General features: G+C 27.8%; 1 protein-coding gene across 2 annotated transcripts in view; it reads left to right on the top strand.

The window, feature by feature from the left end:
* LOC118202778 (uncharacterized) overlaps positions 1-19,391 on the top strand; it is a 63,117-nt gene that overhangs the window by 27,460 nt on the left and 16,266 nt on the right. For both annotated transcript variants that reach the window (XR_015039499.1, XM_085810906.1), the window contains one exon: positions 1,551-19,320. Coding sequence is in view for 1 of the 2 variants with exons in the window: in XM_085810906.1 (XP_085667032.1) it covers positions 19,276-19,320 (45 nt within the window). In the remaining variant the exon portion in view is untranslated. The remainder of the gene's footprint in view (positions 1-1,550; positions 19,321-19,391) is intronic.

The raw sequence follows: 19,391 nt of genomic DNA, 5'->3' as shown, positions 1-19,391 counted from the left end.
AATTTCTTACTTGTTACAGACAAATAAAAAATTTTAAATTTCATAAACTTAAGCAATTATTAGAATTTTAAATGTAAGTTCACTTGTTTAAGTGTTTGAGCTTTCTCTTTGACACTACAAGACTAAAACCCTGTTATGGATGGAACCATAGTTTTAGGCTGTATATTTCATTTTATTCAAATTATTATCTGGTTTCAAATCTCCAAATCATTTTATTTCTAAAACAAAACTGAAAATAGAGGAAGTTAGCTGTTGTATCATCATTCATGTCCAAAAGTAGTTGTATTTTATAAAATCATGATTTTGAATACGTTGAAATATAAATTTAGACTTATGGGAAGTTAACTAAAACAAAAATTCATTCTTCAATTTATAAACATTTTATTTGTATTTCAGTCTAAAATTTTAATTGAGCAGTAGCAGTAGTTAGCAGACTAGAACTGAAAAGTACTGACCTAAAATAAATTATAAGTAAAATATAATGTAATAAGATTAATCTACGTATATATATTTTTTGCTAAGCTCCTTTTGTATTTTTTGCTTTTAAATTGCTTAAGTAATTGACATTAAGGAGTTAAGGCAACATTAACGTTTATTATTAATTTCTCATCCTTCGTAATTCAATTATTAAAGATTCTACTTTCCTCTTACGTCATATTCCTAAACTATTTTTTGCTTCCTCCCACTTTATTATAAATATCTTCTTCATAAAATGTGTTCTAGTTTTACTGCATTTCTTAGTTTTGCCACAATTCTTATCGTTTTTTATGTATGTATACAAATAGTTACTTCATATATAGATATCTCTTTGGATTGCATAAATGATGACATCTTGCTTTTGAAATTTTTTTATCATATCTTCATATTTTATTAATGCTTATTTTTAATTTAGTTTTTAATACTTCTTTATTTCTGTACTTGTTTTTTTTTTGGGGGGGGCCCTCTATAAAAGCTTACTGTAGTTTGAAAATTTATGATGTAGTTTGTAATTAGACAGAGCTACTTAAAAACTTATTTAAAACCCCATTTGATTTTTTTTCTTTTGAAGTTAAATTTCAGTAACTTCAAAATAATAAATAGCTGCTGATTTTAAAATTAATTTTTGTGAGCATGGTGATCTTTCTCATTTTCTGAAAAAATGCATGACACATGAAAAAGATTGGGAATTAACAAACAAGTCTTTGTAGTATCAGATTCAATTATTTTTTATTACTTATATGCATAATTGTATTCTCACTTTTGCATGGTAGTTAAAACTTGTCAGTCAAAGTGTAACAAAGTTGAAAATTAACTTTTTACAAATTGTAGTTATTTTGAAAGTAATTTACTTGACCCTAAAGAAATCTTAAAAAATTTTAATAATATATGTAAAGATGATCGCTGAAAGAATTTTTTTTCTTCAGAATTCTTTGCTTTGGTTTACTATTTTCTGAACTGTTTCTGGATTTCATGAATCATAGCTAATATTCATTGTATAAAACTGAATTTAGATTTCTAAAGTTATAAGCATAGTGCTATTTTTGAAATCAAATGTTCTTAACTTTCCACAGGTATTTTCAATGGCTTCACCTGTAACATGTGTGAAAAATGGTTTTCTTCACAAGTTACATTTTCAAAACACAGGATGTGGCACCATAAAGGAAAATCTACATTTTATAAATACAACTGTACTCAATGTCCCTATTCAACTAACACTTCTACTAATTTCAAGAAGCATGGTGCTGTACATAGAAACTATCATCCATATGAATGCCATGTTTGTGGAAATAGATTTGCTTCTGTTAATAGTTTAAAAGTACATGAGATCATACACACTGGGGAAAATATGCTTAGTATCCCAATAATGGTACAAAATCAGTGTCAGTTCAAGAATTTAAAAAATATTTTGTAATAATTTGAGTCTTTTTTATGACTTTTTATTAATAGCTTTTGTGCAAAATATTCAGTTTCAACGTTTGCAATACTATGATTAGTTTTTAAAGTGTTCAAAAAGGAGAAAGCTGTCAGTGCTTGTTTTGTAATATTTTATGTTTTCTTGTTTTGTTGGATCTTTTCTATTATAAGATAGCATGGGCCAAAGAATTTTCCACAAGAAGATATACGCACCAACTTGAAACAAACAATTGTACACTATGGTATTAACTGTACTTTTATTCTTTTTTTGTGTGGAGATGTTTTAATTAAGATTATCCATTTGAATGGATCGTAATTGATATTATGGCCTAAATATCTGGTAACGAAAGTTTTCTGCCAAAAATAAAATTAAAAGAAAACATGAAAGCAGTACCTTTAGTGCAGGTAGTAATCACCACCCAAATCTATGATTTTCTGTCAATGTTTTGATAGTTTTTTTAAAGCCTTTGGCCCAGAAACTTGGTTACCATGAGTTCAAAAACAGTTCAACTTTATTTCAGAGGTCCTGTGCAGAATGGAAGATAGCACCAGCAAGATGTAGCTCCAGGTATGAAAAAAGGTAGAAGTCCAAAGGAGCGATGTCAAAACTATATGGTGTATGTGGCAAAAGATCCTATTCAGGTCCATACAGATTCCAGCCGGTAAATGCAGACACACGTGGTTTTGCATTATCTTGATGGAACATGACTTTTTTTGCACCTGAACTCACTTTTCACTTTTCCTTGATGGTAGCGTCAACATGGACTAGCATCTCGCTGTACACCTTACTATCAAGGATTTACATTTTTCCAGATATTCTTTGTGAATAATACCAAGGCAATCCTGCCAGATACAAGGCATGATCTTTTTGTTAGTCAATTTATGATTTGCAACTCTGCTACGGGCTCACCAGAGGCAGACTAACCCCCTTTCTGGGCTGTATTGTTGAAGTAAATCTGCTTTTCATCACAAGTGATTGAACTTCTACGTCGAGTTTATGCATCAAGATGCATAGCATGACTAATAGACATGGCACTAACGTATAACTCCTTAGCAATCTCTTGAGTGGGTGCATACCGATCTTCTTCCACAAGTTTTTGCAGGTTGCCCTCATCATTATCAGTAGGGCAGCCAGAGAGCTCTACTTCGTGAATGTCAAAGTCCTTGCTTTTTAACTTTCGGTACAAAACCTTCTAAGTGGTATAAGATGTAGCATTCCAAACCTTCACTGTGTCGTATTAGTACCTAAAACTGTACACAAGTTTTGGTGACATTTTTTATCTGACGTTTTGCAACAAAACTGGAAGTAAATGATGGTTTTAATCTGGTAGTGTTATGGTTCCATATCGGATACCTTGTAGTGAATGATAACGATACTTTTTTAAAAATTTCACAACACAGTATTTTAAAGCAAGTCTCTTTCAAATGGCAAAAATCATCTGATAAAATATGATTAAACATGCGAACTGTTTGCGTGGACGATATTTGCGGTGGTGGTAAACTTTCGCTAAAACCCGATATGTTATTCTTATCTGTCATAATATTGTTCTCGTTTTCAAATTAAATATTCTCTATAAAAACTTTTTAAGGTTTGCCTTTTTTTTTGGATTAAATAATGTATTATTTAATGAGGTATAATTCTTTGTGCTTAAAAAAATTTTACTTCCCATGTTATCCTACAGCAGAAAAGTTTTTTCCTTGTTTTTTATTTCTTTTTTATATATAATTTATTGATTGAAATGCATAATAATGTTTTCTGAATCTTGCTGCTAATCATGTAATATGTAATTTCTTCATTTTGTGTAAATATAAATATTTTACTTTTTTGATAAGAAAATCTTCTCTTTTTTTCTAACATAATGGCATTCATCATTCTTGTGTAATGAAGGAATGTATAAAAAGGCTTTGTGAAGAAATTATATTTTCTTGTAACATTAGCTATTTATAGCTTGATATGTTGGATATACTTTTTTTAAGGTATGCTGTAGAATAAAATTTAAATGAATGTTTTTATACTGTCTGACTTTTAGAAGACATCTACTGTAATGTTTTTATCATATTTACTTTTGTGATTTATCCAAATCAAACTTCCCCTCCCCTCATATAGCATTTTGCATGAAGCATATCTCAAGCATAGTTAGTTTTATGTCTTAAAACATATGCAATGCAAATATACATTTGTACAATTTGATTTATATTGAGTATTGCTGATTTTAAGTACACAGCATATGATTTCTTTGTCTAGTATTATGAATTTTGTTTCATATTCTGTGTGTGCTTTTTTATTTATTTTGCTACATTTTAATTTTTTTTGGGGGGGGGGTATTCTTGGTTTCATTGTTATTTTGGTTAAATTGGCAATGCAAATATACATTTGTACAATTTGATTTATATTGAGTATTGCTGATTTTAAGTACACAGCATATGATTTCTTTGTCTAGTATTATGAATTTTGTTTCATATTCTGTGTGTGCTTTTTTATTTATTTTGCTACATTTTAATTTTTTTTGGGGGGGGTATTCTTGGTTTCATTGTTATTTTGGTTAAATTCTTATTTTTATTATGGAATTGCAAAAGACGATACAATTTTTTTATATGTTTTATATGTATTATGCTATTTTTCTAATAAACATTAAAACTAATAAACTAAAATTTAATAGACAAAAATTGTTGAAAAAAATATAAAATATTAGGATCTATATTAATAATACAGAGAGAAAAGTTATCTTGATACACTCATAAATGGTTTTCAGGTTCTTAAGGGATGCTGCATAAGCTTACAGTCAGTTTCCAGTTTACCCGAGAGGGGAAGGTTAACCCGGTTGTTGCTTAACTGGGGCTTCCTCCCTAAAAAAAAAAAAAAGATGGCCTGGTTGGGGGGGGGGATATTATCGCAAGAATCATGAGCAGACAAGCTAGTGAGAGGTAAAACTTTAATTGATGAATTTTCATGCTTATTTCTGCCTTTCTCCTTTCTGACACGTTTTTAACAATCTGACTGCAGTTACAAGTCCTATCTCCCCCTTACAGCTGATAATATATGTGCTCTTAATTTGACGATAGAATAATCATAGAAGGTTTGGTTCACAAATCTTGTACTTTTGCTGAAACAGAAATTGCTAACATCAGAACTCGCTCGGACACTTCAAGTAAAAGCTTAGATTTTACTTTACAAGTGGTTGTGAGTTACTGTAATATGTATTGTTTGCAGAATGTCAGAAAAAAAGGTGGAAGCGTGTTTTTCTTTCCATTTATCACAAGCTTAAAACAATAAGTAAAGTAGAGAATGGTTCAGATGTGAAGTTAGTGTCTTTGCAGTACAGACCACAAGTGGGTTTTTTTTTATGGCCTTTGAATTAACTATAATTTTGAGTTAACTGTGCATATCCTCCACTATATTACCTAGGTAAGTCGGGATCCCCTATATTACCCAGGTAAGTCGGGAGTTGACTGTAATTTTAAAATGTTACATGATAACATAAAGTATGTAGAAGTTAATTGCTAATTATTAGCAGAAAATATTTACCAAAGTCTATAGAATAATAAATATATTTATGATTATAAAATCATATGTTTAATATAGTCTATTTTTAATATAAATAAAAATTAATCAATATTCTTGCATAACTTATTATAATTTTTTCTGCAGTATAATATTCTTTAAAAAAAGCTGTTGCAAATTCATTCTTTTGTTTTCATTTAACCACAAAGAAAAGTAATTAACATGATTTTCCAAAATGCTAAATGGCAGCCATCATGCTGATTTATATAGTTTTAATGATTTATGTCCTGGCAGGGAATATATTCAAAAGCACAGAAGTCTTTATATGTGTTAAATATTGTGTTCATTCCAGTTCATTTTATTTGACTAAAGAGGCATTCTTGGAAGTTTATTATTTTTCATTTTAAATATTTCAGCGCTGACTATGTTAAATATTTTTATATTTAATATCCTGCTTTAAATTTGATACATACATCAACTTTTTACAATATATACAGCCTTGACTAAGAGTATATATATATATAAAATATTGGATTTAAAAGTATTGAAGATATTTTGATCTTGATACAAGTATTACTTGAATGCATGAAATATTTTGTTACAAGTCCTTAAAGCCCTATCTACGCAGGGAGATTTGGCATCTAAATTGCTCCAAACTACTAAACAAATCAAAGTAGTCAAAGCAGATGATGTGATCTTTATATATAGAAGACCTCCAAACTGGTATCATAAATTTCAAATTTTTCAGTTCTTAACTTTTTAAATAAGATGTAATTATAATAATGATAGAAATAATAAACAGAAAGCTTAATAGCAGACTGAAAGTAACAGTGATTAGAAATTCCAATAAGTTGCAAAAAAAATGCAGCACTAAAAGTGTTGTTGATCTTGATCCTCCCTTTTTTTGTCTGTATCACATCAAATGTTATTGCCCTGTATTATTTGTGAAGAAGTAGTATAGTGAATATAAAAGAATGTATGACAACATTAACACTGCTGTTGAATTTTGAAATGCAAATGCGAAGAAAGTGATGTTTAATAAGAGCAGTTAAAAAGGCAAAAAAATATTCTGTATGTCATGTTAAGTAAATTGAACACTGATGCGATGAATTGAGGAAAGATTGAAAAAAATAGAAAAATGTATGACAACAATTTAACACTTTGTCAAGAATCCTAAAGATCTGCTGCTATTAAACATTTTGAGATTTTACTGTTGAATTTTATGTTGTGTAAGTGGGAAGAAATTGATGTTTAATTAACTTTTAAAAAGAGACACACGCACACACTCACAAAAAAAAAAAAAAAAAAAAAAAAAAAAAAAAAAAAAAGGTTGACAGCAGGATTGAGTACAAGAAAGATAATTAAATTGCAAGCAGAGAGAGCATATAAAAAACTTTAACAAACCATTTGGTGAGATGTTAAAATCTGAATCCTTTCAGATTTCTTTTCTTTCATTGAAAAAGGGGGAAGTGAGAGAGTTAGTTTAATAGTAGTTATTAATGTCCAAAAGTCTGCAGTTATTTTGTTGTAAAATATGTACAAAACAATAACTGAAGATATTTATATATATTTTGAGTTAATAGACATATGTTCGAGTTGGTGTGTGTGTAAAAGACTAGAAAACTGCATCTATAGCACTTTGAATGTTTGATCATGAATATTGCAACAAAGCTCAAGTACATCCAGAAAAGCAGTTTAGAAATCTCTTCAAGCCACTTTAAGATCAATGAAGAGTAGTGAAACAGTAATTTAACATGGTAAATGTACACTGATAATTTTTAATTACTTTGAAAATATGAATAGGAGCTGATTTGCCAAAAAAAAAAAAAAAAAAAGACTAAAAAATTACAATTTTTGAAGCAGGTGAACTGGAAACTTTGTAAGCAGTCATTAATTTAATATTAACACTTAATACTTACAAAATCTTGCTTCAAGAATGGCAAAAACACTAAAGAATTTGTTTCTGATATTTATATATATTCTTTACACAATACTTATACCAGTTTCTGATATTTATATATATTCTTTACACAATACTTATACCAGTGTATGGACCACCCTTTGAATTCTTTTTGTAATTCTGTTATTAACTGTAGTGGAGAGAAGTTTTTCCAAGCTGAAATTAATAACAGTTTGTTTGAAATCATGTTTAAGTTTTGAAATAGTTGAAATGCTTTGTATTCCTGCCTGCAGAAATGCGATTGCTCGAGAATTACAGTATAATAACATCTTCAGCAATCAGGCCATACGAAAGGCAACTAAATTCATGATAAATTGCATTTATAATAGATTTCTTTTGTTAAAAATATTGTACATGTAATTGCAGTAGGTTAGCTATCTCATAAAAGGTTGGTATAAGGTTGATAGAACTAAGAAAGAAAAATATATACAAGTATAAAAAGTGAAATATGTGATATTTTGGTCTGATAGTGAAGAACTTAATGAATAATAGCTAATATATTATCATAACTGTTATTCTCTTTTCTTCAAAATTTAACCCTTTATTTAATTTTTCTATTTAATATTCACCTTTTACATCTTATTTGTAGTCACACATACATAAAGTTGAATTTTCTTTTATTGAATACGTACGGTTTGATGTTTTTGAAAATTAAACAAGTAAGCCTTGATTCTTAATTGAAATGAATAAGCAAATGTGAAACTTTTCGTGGTATGAATTGCATGTAATGAGAATGGGAGAATGAAAAGATAGAGAATAAATGTAACTCTAAAATTGTATAAGTTTTGAGACATGGTTACAAGATTAAATATAGGTTGGTTAATTATTTTATTGTTTTATTTCACAACATAATTTGAAACTTTGCACAACAATGAGCAGTAAAGTTAAGAAAATAAATCAACTTTTGAAATCAATCAAAAACTTTTCTCTACATAATGTTTCTGGTAAAAACATTGTTAAACTTTAATAAACATTGATAAGCTGAGTGCATCAATGCCACATGCATTGTTTTTTTTTTTTTTTTTTCTCTTCACCGTTTCTAATATAAGTTATGCTAATAGTAAAATACTAGTAAATAGCAATTAAATTGCATTTAATTAGGATTAATGTTTTATAATGTATCAATAATGCAATTAGTGCATGATTTTTAGATTAATGTACTACTAATGAATTAAAATTGTTATGCTGTGATAAATTATGTTTAATAAATGCTATTTTTGTTAAATGTAATAAACTCTAAAAATTAAATTATATTAAATATTAATTACATTAATTTTCATATATAAGTTAAAAATTAAGTTTCACAATTTCATAAATGTAATACAAAGCAAGTACTGTATAAAGTATTGGTTTCAATAAATTATATTAGAACATATTTTCATAAAATGTTTATTAAATTTGTATAAGATATATATTAATTTAGATTTTACCATTTTCAGTAATTAAATCTATTATGATTTAAAACTTAAAAATAATCTAAGACTATTCCAATAATTTCTCCGAGTACTCTTAAGACCTCTGTTCTCGGGAAAAAGGGTGTTCAAGAAAAGGAAATAAAAGGCCAAACTAGGCTAATTTTTATTTATCTCCGATGTCATAGTATTATGGCAAGCCTTCTTGAGTGCATCCATGCCATTTGCATTTTGTTCTCTTTTTCTTATCTAATATAAGATTAAATCATTAATTTTTAGTTCAATAAACTTAAATTATGATTACTAATATTATTATTTTCCATTTGCAAGAAAGATGAAAAAGTACATCAGCATTTTGATAATGATAGTATATTTGTGTTAGTTTCTTGAAGATAAAATTTTAGTTGAACACATATTAAAAGAAAGGTTTTGCCATAAATAATCAATTTTAACATCTTTTAAGCCAAATAAAAAATATTAAAAGGTTTCTTTTGTTGAATTTTACTTTAATGTTTCAAGCAAGCAGTTTTTAAAAAATGTTTAATGAAACTTTAAATCCTTAAAATATATCAAAAGTATTTTGTTTTAATTGTAAGTTTTAAAATTTAACTACCAACCCTTTTAAGTAATAAATTAAAACTAAGTATATCTATAATCCTGATAGTTTTGTGTTTAAATTTAATATTATCTTCTTTTAACCCCTTAACTGCCGCGGGCGTATATATACGCCTTGCTCAGCCGATGTGTTAACTTTGCGAATCATTTTAGGTGTAGCAGCGCGAAGCAAATGATAGCAGTTTGGAAGGACGTATATATACGCCTGGGGCAGTTAACGCATCGGCTGAGCAAGGCGTATATATACGCCCGCGGCAGTTAAGGGGTTAATATATCATGCTTTGGTTAAATATCTTAAAATTAGAAATATTATTGAATATCCATTACATTTGGCCATTCTAAAATCTGATATTTGATAGATTGAATGTTCTTTGTCACCATAATAAACTGTATTACTGTTACTTTCCACAAATATAATATGTAGAAGCTCCATATCTTATTTATAATAAATCCTAGTTTAACATTTGGCCATGTTAAAATTTTTCTGTATGTTTATTTTATTTTTTATTTTTAAATGGCATGTGACATCTGTATGTAGTTTTTTAATAAATGTGATTATGTTAAATTTTTCAATTTTGATTAATGTGTATCTATATTCTTTTTAAGAACATATTTGTATTTTTTTTCTTAAATATGCTCTTAAAATATTGCTATACTTATATTATTTCTTTTAGGTTTGTTCTTGGGTTATACCTGTAATGCTTGCAAAAAATGGTTTGCATCTCAAATCACTTTAGCAAGACATAAAATGTGGCATCATAAATCTTCTGCAGTTCAGTATAGATTCAATTGCATTAAGTGCCCATATTCTACTAACAAAAAAACAAATTTTGATAGCCATTCTGCTGTGCACAGACTCGATCGATCATTTTGGTGTGAGGTGTGTGGCAATGGATTCAACAGTTCAAGTAGCTTGAATAAACATATTATTATCCATACTGGTGAAGATCATAGAGCTATGTTTTTCCCTCAGATGTGCGATTAAAATGTGTTTAGGCATTTTATGTACAATTCTGTTAATATTTTGTTTCAAGACTTTAGTAAAATTGTTGTGTTTTCAAAGTTGAAATTTCCTATTGACTGTTTTATTCCATCTACTGTGGTATGATAAAGGTAGGGATGAATATAATATTTAAGGATTTAAAGTATGAATGTTTATAGATTGCATTCTGGATGTAAATATCATTACACCTCATTAATAATTAAAAAACTACAAAAATAGGTTGTGCAATCAAAGAAAAATTTGATTTATTCTGTCTATTATTTCATTTCAGATAAACTCATCTATGAATTATAAGAATGTTTTAGAATAATTTCTAAATTAATTTGTAGACTGCTATGGTTTATAATGCATCACTGAAATGAATTTCATTTAGAGCGAGCAAAAAATATTTACATAAAAATGAATTTGTTTCTAGAATTCTACAAACGCAGTTTTTGTAATTAATTGTCATGTGTTTAATAAATTATGTAGATCTTGAAGCCAAATAATAATTATATAATTTCCCAAATAAACCAGTAAACCATATGACATAAATTAAAATTGAAAATAGGTATATAACAGAAATCAATTGTACAAGTTACTGTTTTGAGCTTAATGGGCAATCTTCTTATGATACACCAGTACACAAGCAAAATGTATAAAGAACCTTTCAATTAATTGACTTTTATTATTTTCATATAAACTAGCTTTATGGAATAGTTGCAACTCATTTCAGTATCTGTTTATTTTCAGGCTATTCATCCAATGTATGCCCAGTTTGCTCTAAGTGGTTTTCATCTCAGTCTACCTTAAATAAGCACATGGTGTGGCATCACAGATCTGAATTACCATCTTTCAAATATTTTTGTATTAAATGTCCATATGCAACAGATAATCGAACAAATTTTAAGACTCACATGGATGTTCATTCTCCAGATCGTCCTTTTCAGTGTAAAATTTGTGGCAATGGATTTAGACGAATTGCCAGCCTGAGTCACCACATGATTATTCATACAGGAGAATCTCCTCTCATTTAAAATTATCTTTTGTGTGTAATTTTTGACCATATTATAAAAAAAAAATTGTTTTTTGAAGTTTCATTTGAGTTGTGCTTTTGTTGTATTTTAAATATATTTCTGAAAACTAAATAATTTAATTTCAGCTTATAGCACTGTAATATGTAATGCATACAAATTTAAAAAATACATCTCATTTTCATTATGTTTAAAGGGAAAAAAATCTAGAAAGTGTTAAATGAGTTTAATGGCACTGGAAACTCATTTTATCCGTTTTTAATTAGTGCATGTATTCTTTAGATAATGAATGTTAGAAATTTTGTGTCATTTTTATTTGTTAATATTGTGACTTATCTAACTTGTCTGAAAGTATTATTAGATGAAGTCCTTGAATTTTATCATGGCAAGGATTGCAGAATTGCATCTGTCAATACTATGGGCCTTGAGCACCTTATAGGTGACAATATAACTTTGCCCAGTTCTGTTCCAGTTTTGAAGGAGAATCTACCTGGGGGATGAGTTCAAAGGCCTCCTGCCCCCACTTTCCCTACCACTGAACAATGTGCAAATATTTTTTGGGATGCGAAACTTGGTCTCTACGATATGATAATCAACAGCACTAACCATTATACCAATTAAAGCAGCTATAACTATAATTTATTTTTGCTAATACAAATTTTAGAACTATTTATATTCTAAAATGATTAAATAAAGTTAATGTACGCAGCATTAACCTAAATTTGATTGAATAAGTAAAGTCAACTTTTATTGCTCTAAATATAAAACTAGGATATCTGCTATGAAATATATATGCAAATTCCTTGAAATATTTAATAGACAAATGGTAATACTTTACTAAGATGTATGTAAATAATATAGATGTAAAATGAGCAGTAAATTCCAAGCAAAATAGATGTAATACTGTAAATCAAAATAGATACAAAATCTGTGATTTAAACATAATTCTTAAATGATTTTGAAAATAGGATTATTATTTCAGTCTTTTCTAAAGTATTCAGCCACTTTTTTTTTTTTATTTTCCTCCTTTTTTCCATAAGAAAACCCTTTATCTTTAAGTTTTTATTTTTTCTGCATATCTCAGATATGCAGAATCCAGTTGTAAAACGTATTAATTTCCTACAAAGTTTCAGAGGAAAGCTTTAATTTTATTCTTGATCTTTACATTGAAAGGAATATTAAAAACATTGCATACAGAAGTTTTGGTACTTGGTATTAGCCAAGCACAAATAATTTATGCATTCAGGTCAACTGATATTAGGAAGATACAAAATATTATCAACTTAGGCACCTTTCAAAACCTTAAGTAATATGTAAAACTGCTTGAAATGTCAAACTGCAATGTAGTAATGTAAATTAATTGTATATCTGACATCTGCACATAATTATCAGCAAAAGATTAAAAAAATATGGTATAAATTGTCCAATAGACAATTCAAATATAGAATGTATAATATATTAGTCTGGAAATCATTACACTAATTCTTCATTGAGTCAAAAGTTTCTGAAATCAGACGCTTTAAAACCTTTCATAAATGTGGCCGTATGTGTCTAGAAATTGATTGTCATTCTCTTTACTAAGTTTAATAGAGGTGCCATATCTGGTGATTTATCATATCTCTTGCTCTTAAGCTTCACAAAATCATGTTATTTGTGCCCATTTAATAGACAACTACTGAAGATTCTTGTAAACATTAATTGGAATATGTGTGTAAGAAAGATAATTTTAAGATTATGCTTCTTTAATATTTGTTTTGACATTATAAAAAGTTTGGATGTAATTTCATCTAACTTTTTATTGAGCTGTAAGATTCAATATTAAAATATCTTCACGTGAAAATTTTGTATGTGTTTTTAGACAAAATTAGTTCCTCTTTGCTTGTCTGTTGTTACCTTTACAAAATAAAATGTGACTTTTTGTTTCTTGTTTAATTACTTATTATATATGTGTATCAATCATTGCATTATAGTCAGGCATTCATCCATTTATTTTTGAGATCTCTTTGGTAATGAATGATTTTAATATGAATTATATGATACAGAAACAGTAAAGAAATATATAATATTTTAGTAACAGTATTCGGGAATTAGACCAGTAAGTAAACAGGTTTCAAACATTTGATGAAACTAACATCACTGTGAGGGTATTTCCTTTTTCCCCTTCTTCTTATGGAAGTAGAGGAGAATTGTGTCATTATATCCCTTTTTGGATTGGTCATTTAAATTTAATAATCTTACTTCAAAATTTCATATCGAATATGCATTGGAATCTCAAATGTAGTTTATCTTTGTAATTCATTTATTATTGCTTTTATTTTAAACATTGGTAAAATATGCAATGCATTTACTGAGTTCTAAAAAAATTTTGAAATCTGCATAGACATTTCTAGCATTTCTATGGTATTAAGAAAATTATTAGTTTCAAGTTCTTACAAAATGTCTCCTAGGGAAAATTTATATTTATTTTCGGTACTTACGTATTAATGGCACCACAACACAAGTTGTGCTGATGCGCCAATGAAGAGCAATCCTGTTGTTCGCACGTAGTTAAATCTTTTGGATACCTTTTTGCCTCATTGTTTGCTGATTTTTGACGCCATTTTTTTAGTGCTACGAAAATGTGTCTTTGGGATTTGCCAAACACAGAAAAAGATGCTTTTTTTTTTTTTTTTTTTTTTTTTCAGGAGCGAAATATTTTACCAGAAAAACTAAAATGTACCAATTTACATGATATGAAACTTTATTTTGGTAAACGTACATTTTGGAAATGGAATCTTATTTAGCAGAGTTCATATGGCGACAGCATCAGGTCAAAGAAAAGAGAGAATGTTTTGAATCTATGTTAAACTCTATATCGGCCCATTTTCCACCAAAATCCAATTATCTACTTTGATTTTTGAAAATGTTTTGATTTTAAATAAAGTGTTTTAATTTGTGATTTGTTGCAAAAATTTTAGGTGCAAATTGGCGGCACTTAAAAACCGCCAAATCTGCAGCTGTGGTGGCATTAATACGTAAGTACCTATTTTCTATCATAAATCTAAATTTTAGTACCTGCAAGAAATTTCTCTTGGTTACACTGTGCATTTTAAATGTGCTGGCAGTTAAATGTTAAATTTCTTAACTGGTATTTATTTCAATTATATTATTAACTGATATTTAGTTCTAATATGTTGAATTAACCTCTAAATAAATCATATAAACTAAAAATAGGCAGATTTTGTTAAAGTTTCCCAAATGTTCACAGAAAATTTTTGAAGTGGGACAAAATATGAGAATAAATGATGACAAACCACTTTCTTTTATTTATTAAATCTTTCTTTCACATGTGCAGAAAGAATGCATATATTTTTATGTAAACATTTATACAAATTCTTTATTTCTTACTACATTTTGATACTTGACGGCATTTCAAATCTGATAAAGTTTATAGCCCTGGAGAAAAATTACTTGAAATTATCTTCATCATGGGAATCATGTTATTACTAGAAGTATCATCATCATATAATTATTAGGAATTATCTTTATCCTTATCTTTATTACATGAAATTATCTTCAGGCTGTTTATCTCAGATTTATTAATTTTGGACCCTAAAAAGTACTGTTCACATACAAGTATGCTTCCAAACAAAACAATTTTTGAGAAAATTCGTTGCTTGAAGACATATATCTTTTGATAAGTATGAGTGGAAGTTAATCAAATTTGTATCTTCAGATCTTTGAGTAAGATTTGTATCTCATTTGTAAATTAATTAGCTTCATTGGTAGATTTTCTGGTGCATTATTCACATTAGTTTTAATGGTGACGAAAATAATGTAAAATTAGGCCCAAAACCTTTAAAATCAATACTACTTGAAATATATATTATAATATTGCTATTTCTCTTGCATATTTTTGCCATTTTTATTTGAAATGATAAGACAGGATTAAAGATGTATGAAATGTTTTGATTCAAGTTTTGTTTTCACTAAATACACTTTAATTTTAAAAGGCTTAATGACAAGCACCCCTGTCAGTAAATTCATTCTTTCTTTATTGCTCTGAGAATATTTAAATGTCCAGTTAAGAAGAAATCCTAGATCTGTTATTCATGTATCATAAAAAAGCTGTTATATAAGTTTTATTTGTTTATTTTTGTGTCATGAAAATTTTGATTTCATTTATGAAATCAAAAAACTGTTTTAGTACAGCTTCTCGATGCAACTACCTCACCTGGTTGTACTAAATAATTTCTTTGTGCTCACTTTCAGTTTCTTCAAGCAGTGCAACAACTCAAAGATTTAGAACTCATCTGCAAATAAAGTTTACTGTTTTGGTTATTATTTCAATAATGTTTGCCATCTGCAAACTTTTGGTGCCATATTTACAGAATATACTTAACCAAAATATATTCATGTGTCGTGTGTAATTGCTTAGAGAGTACATGCAGCCTGCAGGTAGCCACTAAAATGGGAAGAAGGAAAATATTTTTGATTCATTTAGTTAGACACGTCTTATTAGTTAGATACCCATAACTTGAATGAAATTTTCTTAGAAACTAAAAGACTGTTACAGGTAATGGCCTTATTCAGATTTTAATTTTTTTTTTTGGAGGGAAGGAAGTTGATCATCCTAAATTTAGTGAGCAGAAACTTTTCTTTTCTTGCATTAAACAAAAAGTGTTCTTGAAAAACTTATGATTGATTTTGTATGATCTGATTCAGAAACATTGTTACTGAAATTTAACTTTCTTTTAGCACTCAGATCCTTAATTTGTTTTGATTTTCATTAATCCTACATAATTTATTAAAAAAAAGAAAGAAAAAATATCAGCTCTGAATATTTATATAAGTGTATGCATGGCTATAAGTCATTGGAAGTGAATGCAATGAATAAAGCGATAAAAATTTTAGTAAATTAGTGTTTCACAGACTTTAATAATCTGATTGAAAATGCAATTTTTTTGCTTGGTGGCTTATGAACACAAATAAAAAAGTAGCATTATTAAAAAAGTATGCTTTGGAAAATAGCTAGTTCTGCCATGCTAGCAATTGTTTTCCTCCCCCTTGTAAACTGTTATTTTTTTTAAAAAATGCATTAGTAGAGTCCTTAGATCAAAGGAGGTCATAGGATATTTGTTTACTTTTTGTGTTAATAGCTTTTCTAATTTGAAAACCAGAAGAATATTTTGTAATAGTTTTGGATAAATTCTGCTTATTAGAAAAGCTAGGAAGACTATTTTTTATTACATCCAAACATAATAATTTATATTCTATTTGGTAGAAATTGAGGAAAATTTTATCCCTGTTTTTGTTGTCCAAAGTGATTGTTATAATATGTGATGCAGAAAAAAAGAAATCTGGAATTACAAATAAATACGTTCATAAAAAGTTCATCATTAGTTCATTCTTCATCATTATTAGCCAAAGTGTTTATTAACCAAAACAATTTTCTTCATAGGAATTAATGTAAATTGGATTAATTCATTCTTGGGTTACAGTTGATTATTTATTTAAACTTTGCAACAACAGTACTTTGTGCAGAATTCCAGTGGAAATCATTAAATGTATATAGAAAAAGATAAATAAAATAGATGAAAATTTAATTTTACTGTATGAAGATGATTAAATGGCATAAGTGGGAAATAATGAGAAAGATATATTACATAATTGACTTGAGAGAGAATCTTTTATCTTTCCTTTGTCTCTAAGTGCCATTCATCTCTGCTCGAGACTCATTGGACCTCTGTTTCACTGAAAATTTGTTTTAACATGCTTCTTAATGAGACATATCACATTGTTACTGAAAATGCATATGTTGTAGGTTGCTGCAACTTAATCGGAGTGATATTGTTATGTAAAAACTTATATCTTACTTCATTGTGCATAAGTTTGGTGGATTTGAGAGGATAATTTTCCTCTCTTCCTCTTGAAGTTATTTATTCTACAATCACCTTGTGTTGCTGTTTCTGAAGTTCTAGTTCCTTCTTGTTGAGCTTATTTTTATGCTCCTCTAGTAATTTCTCCACATCTTAACTGTTAAGTTCCTAGCAGCATGTTTGATTTTTGTGGTTTTCCTTATGTAAATTAAATATGAGCCATTTACTGAATGTCACTGAATTAATTTAATTTTAATATGTAGGTAATTTGAGTTCTGTATAAAAAGTATTTAAGACTTTTCAAAAGTACAATGAAAGTAAAAGCTGATGTGATTGATCATCTTCTATTAAAAAAATTTTTTATACTTCAGGAGTCATGATAGCTTTTTAAACAAAAATATACATCATTTGAAGTTTTTCAGTCTGGAAGAAAGAAAGTGCTTTGATTAATGTTACAGTATCCAAATAAAAATGTGAAAGCATTTTATTTAGTTTAGCAAGATGCGTACTTTAAAAAAAATACTAAAATATATTAACAAAAAACTAGTTTCCATTTTTTAGCTTTTGATAATTTTGTGATTGTTCACATTATGCAGTTTTTCAAACTTTAGTGAAACATTTTTAGTTGTTTTCCTTTTTTCCCTTAAAAAACGTATTTCCAAAAATTTATTATTTTTAATTGTTAAAAAAAAATTAGGTTAAGATGATCTTTATTTTTGTTCATGCCTTGTGAGGACTAAAAATTAGAGGTATCAGTTATTCCCATAGTTTGGTTTCTGATGGTGAATCTGTATGAGTTGTTGAATGTTATATAAATGTTTTTATCGTTTTTTCCTTCAAAAAGAATCTCTCTTGGCATGTAGACAATAGAGCATTTTATCTTGCTAACTGACCCAACTTTCAACTAGCTTGGTTCCACATTTTTTTTTTTTTTTTTTTGTAATTATCTATGATTTGTTGTAAGGTATTAAGCTTGTTAAATTTGTATATCTGAAAAGATTGCAATTTTATTAAATGCTTAATTTCATAGTTTTCAGAGTAATATCATATGTGCTGTACATGACTTTGAGAATACCTGAAAAATTCATGCTTTTTTTTGTGATAATTTTTTATAGAGATAATTTTTTAAATTTTAATTGATAACAGTTAGTAATTATGATATCATTTAAGTATTGCGGTCTGTTATGTGTATTAGAAACTCGTTTACTAAAGCTAATTTAGGCAAAGCGATTTCAAATAACCCATGATCATTTTCGCATACATCATTTTGGACAATACTTTTATTTTTTAATAAATTTAGAATAAAATAAAATTCAGAATTACCATTTTAAGGATATTTTATAGATTTAAATTCCATAAAAAATTTTTAATTAAAAAGAAAAGAAAAAAATAGCAGTGCTTAGGCATTTGCTAATACTTCATCTGTTTTGTGCCTCAAAAAGGCTATTTCTTAGAGAATGGAAAAAAATTTTTGGAAGGCTTTGTAAGATTTTCTTTAATAATTCCAAATGAAATCTTTGATGCTTTGGACTTTTTTCAACTCACTTTCAAATAAATTAATTAATACTACACCATTTTAATTGAATAGTCTGATAATGAATGCTTAGGGAATATTATTATATTAATTTATTTCAAACTTTTCGCGATATAGTTTTGTTACTATTTTTTAGGGGAAGGGTGTTACCCCTGTTCACCTTGTTATTTATATTATTAATTATATGATTGAACTAAAATAATGTCTAAAGGCATATATGTCAGTAATTAGGCAGTTTACTTAGCAGTGATTCCTAATAAATAGTGTATATCAGCTTTTCTTAAAGAATTTATCAATCCCTTTTTTATGGCAAACTCGTAACCATTAATTTGGAGTGAACTTTTATTGTATTTTTTATAAAAATATTAAAATATTTAAAAATTATTTGTAGCTCCCTTATTCTTGACTTCCTTGGACTGCAGTATAAGAATTACTGGTTATGAAATGATTTGCTTCTGAAGAAAAAAAGATCATATCATTATTTTATGAAATGCATTCAAGTGTTTTGTTTGAAACAAGCAAAAATTAAGGTAGCCTTTTTTCCAGTTGTTAATGTTCAAATTTAGGAGCATCTGATCATATATTTATCTGTGTGTATATT

This window comes from Stegodyphus dumicola, chromosome 2, assembly GCF_044657685.1.
Source record: "Stegodyphus dumicola isolate Sdum_Otavi_A_Nest chromosome 2, ASM4465768v1".
NCBI lineage: Eukaryota > Metazoa > Arthropoda > Arachnida > Araneae > Eresidae > Stegodyphus > Stegodyphus dumicola.
Note: the sequence above shows the minus strand (reverse complement) of the source record. Positions and strands in the feature narration are given on the sequence as shown.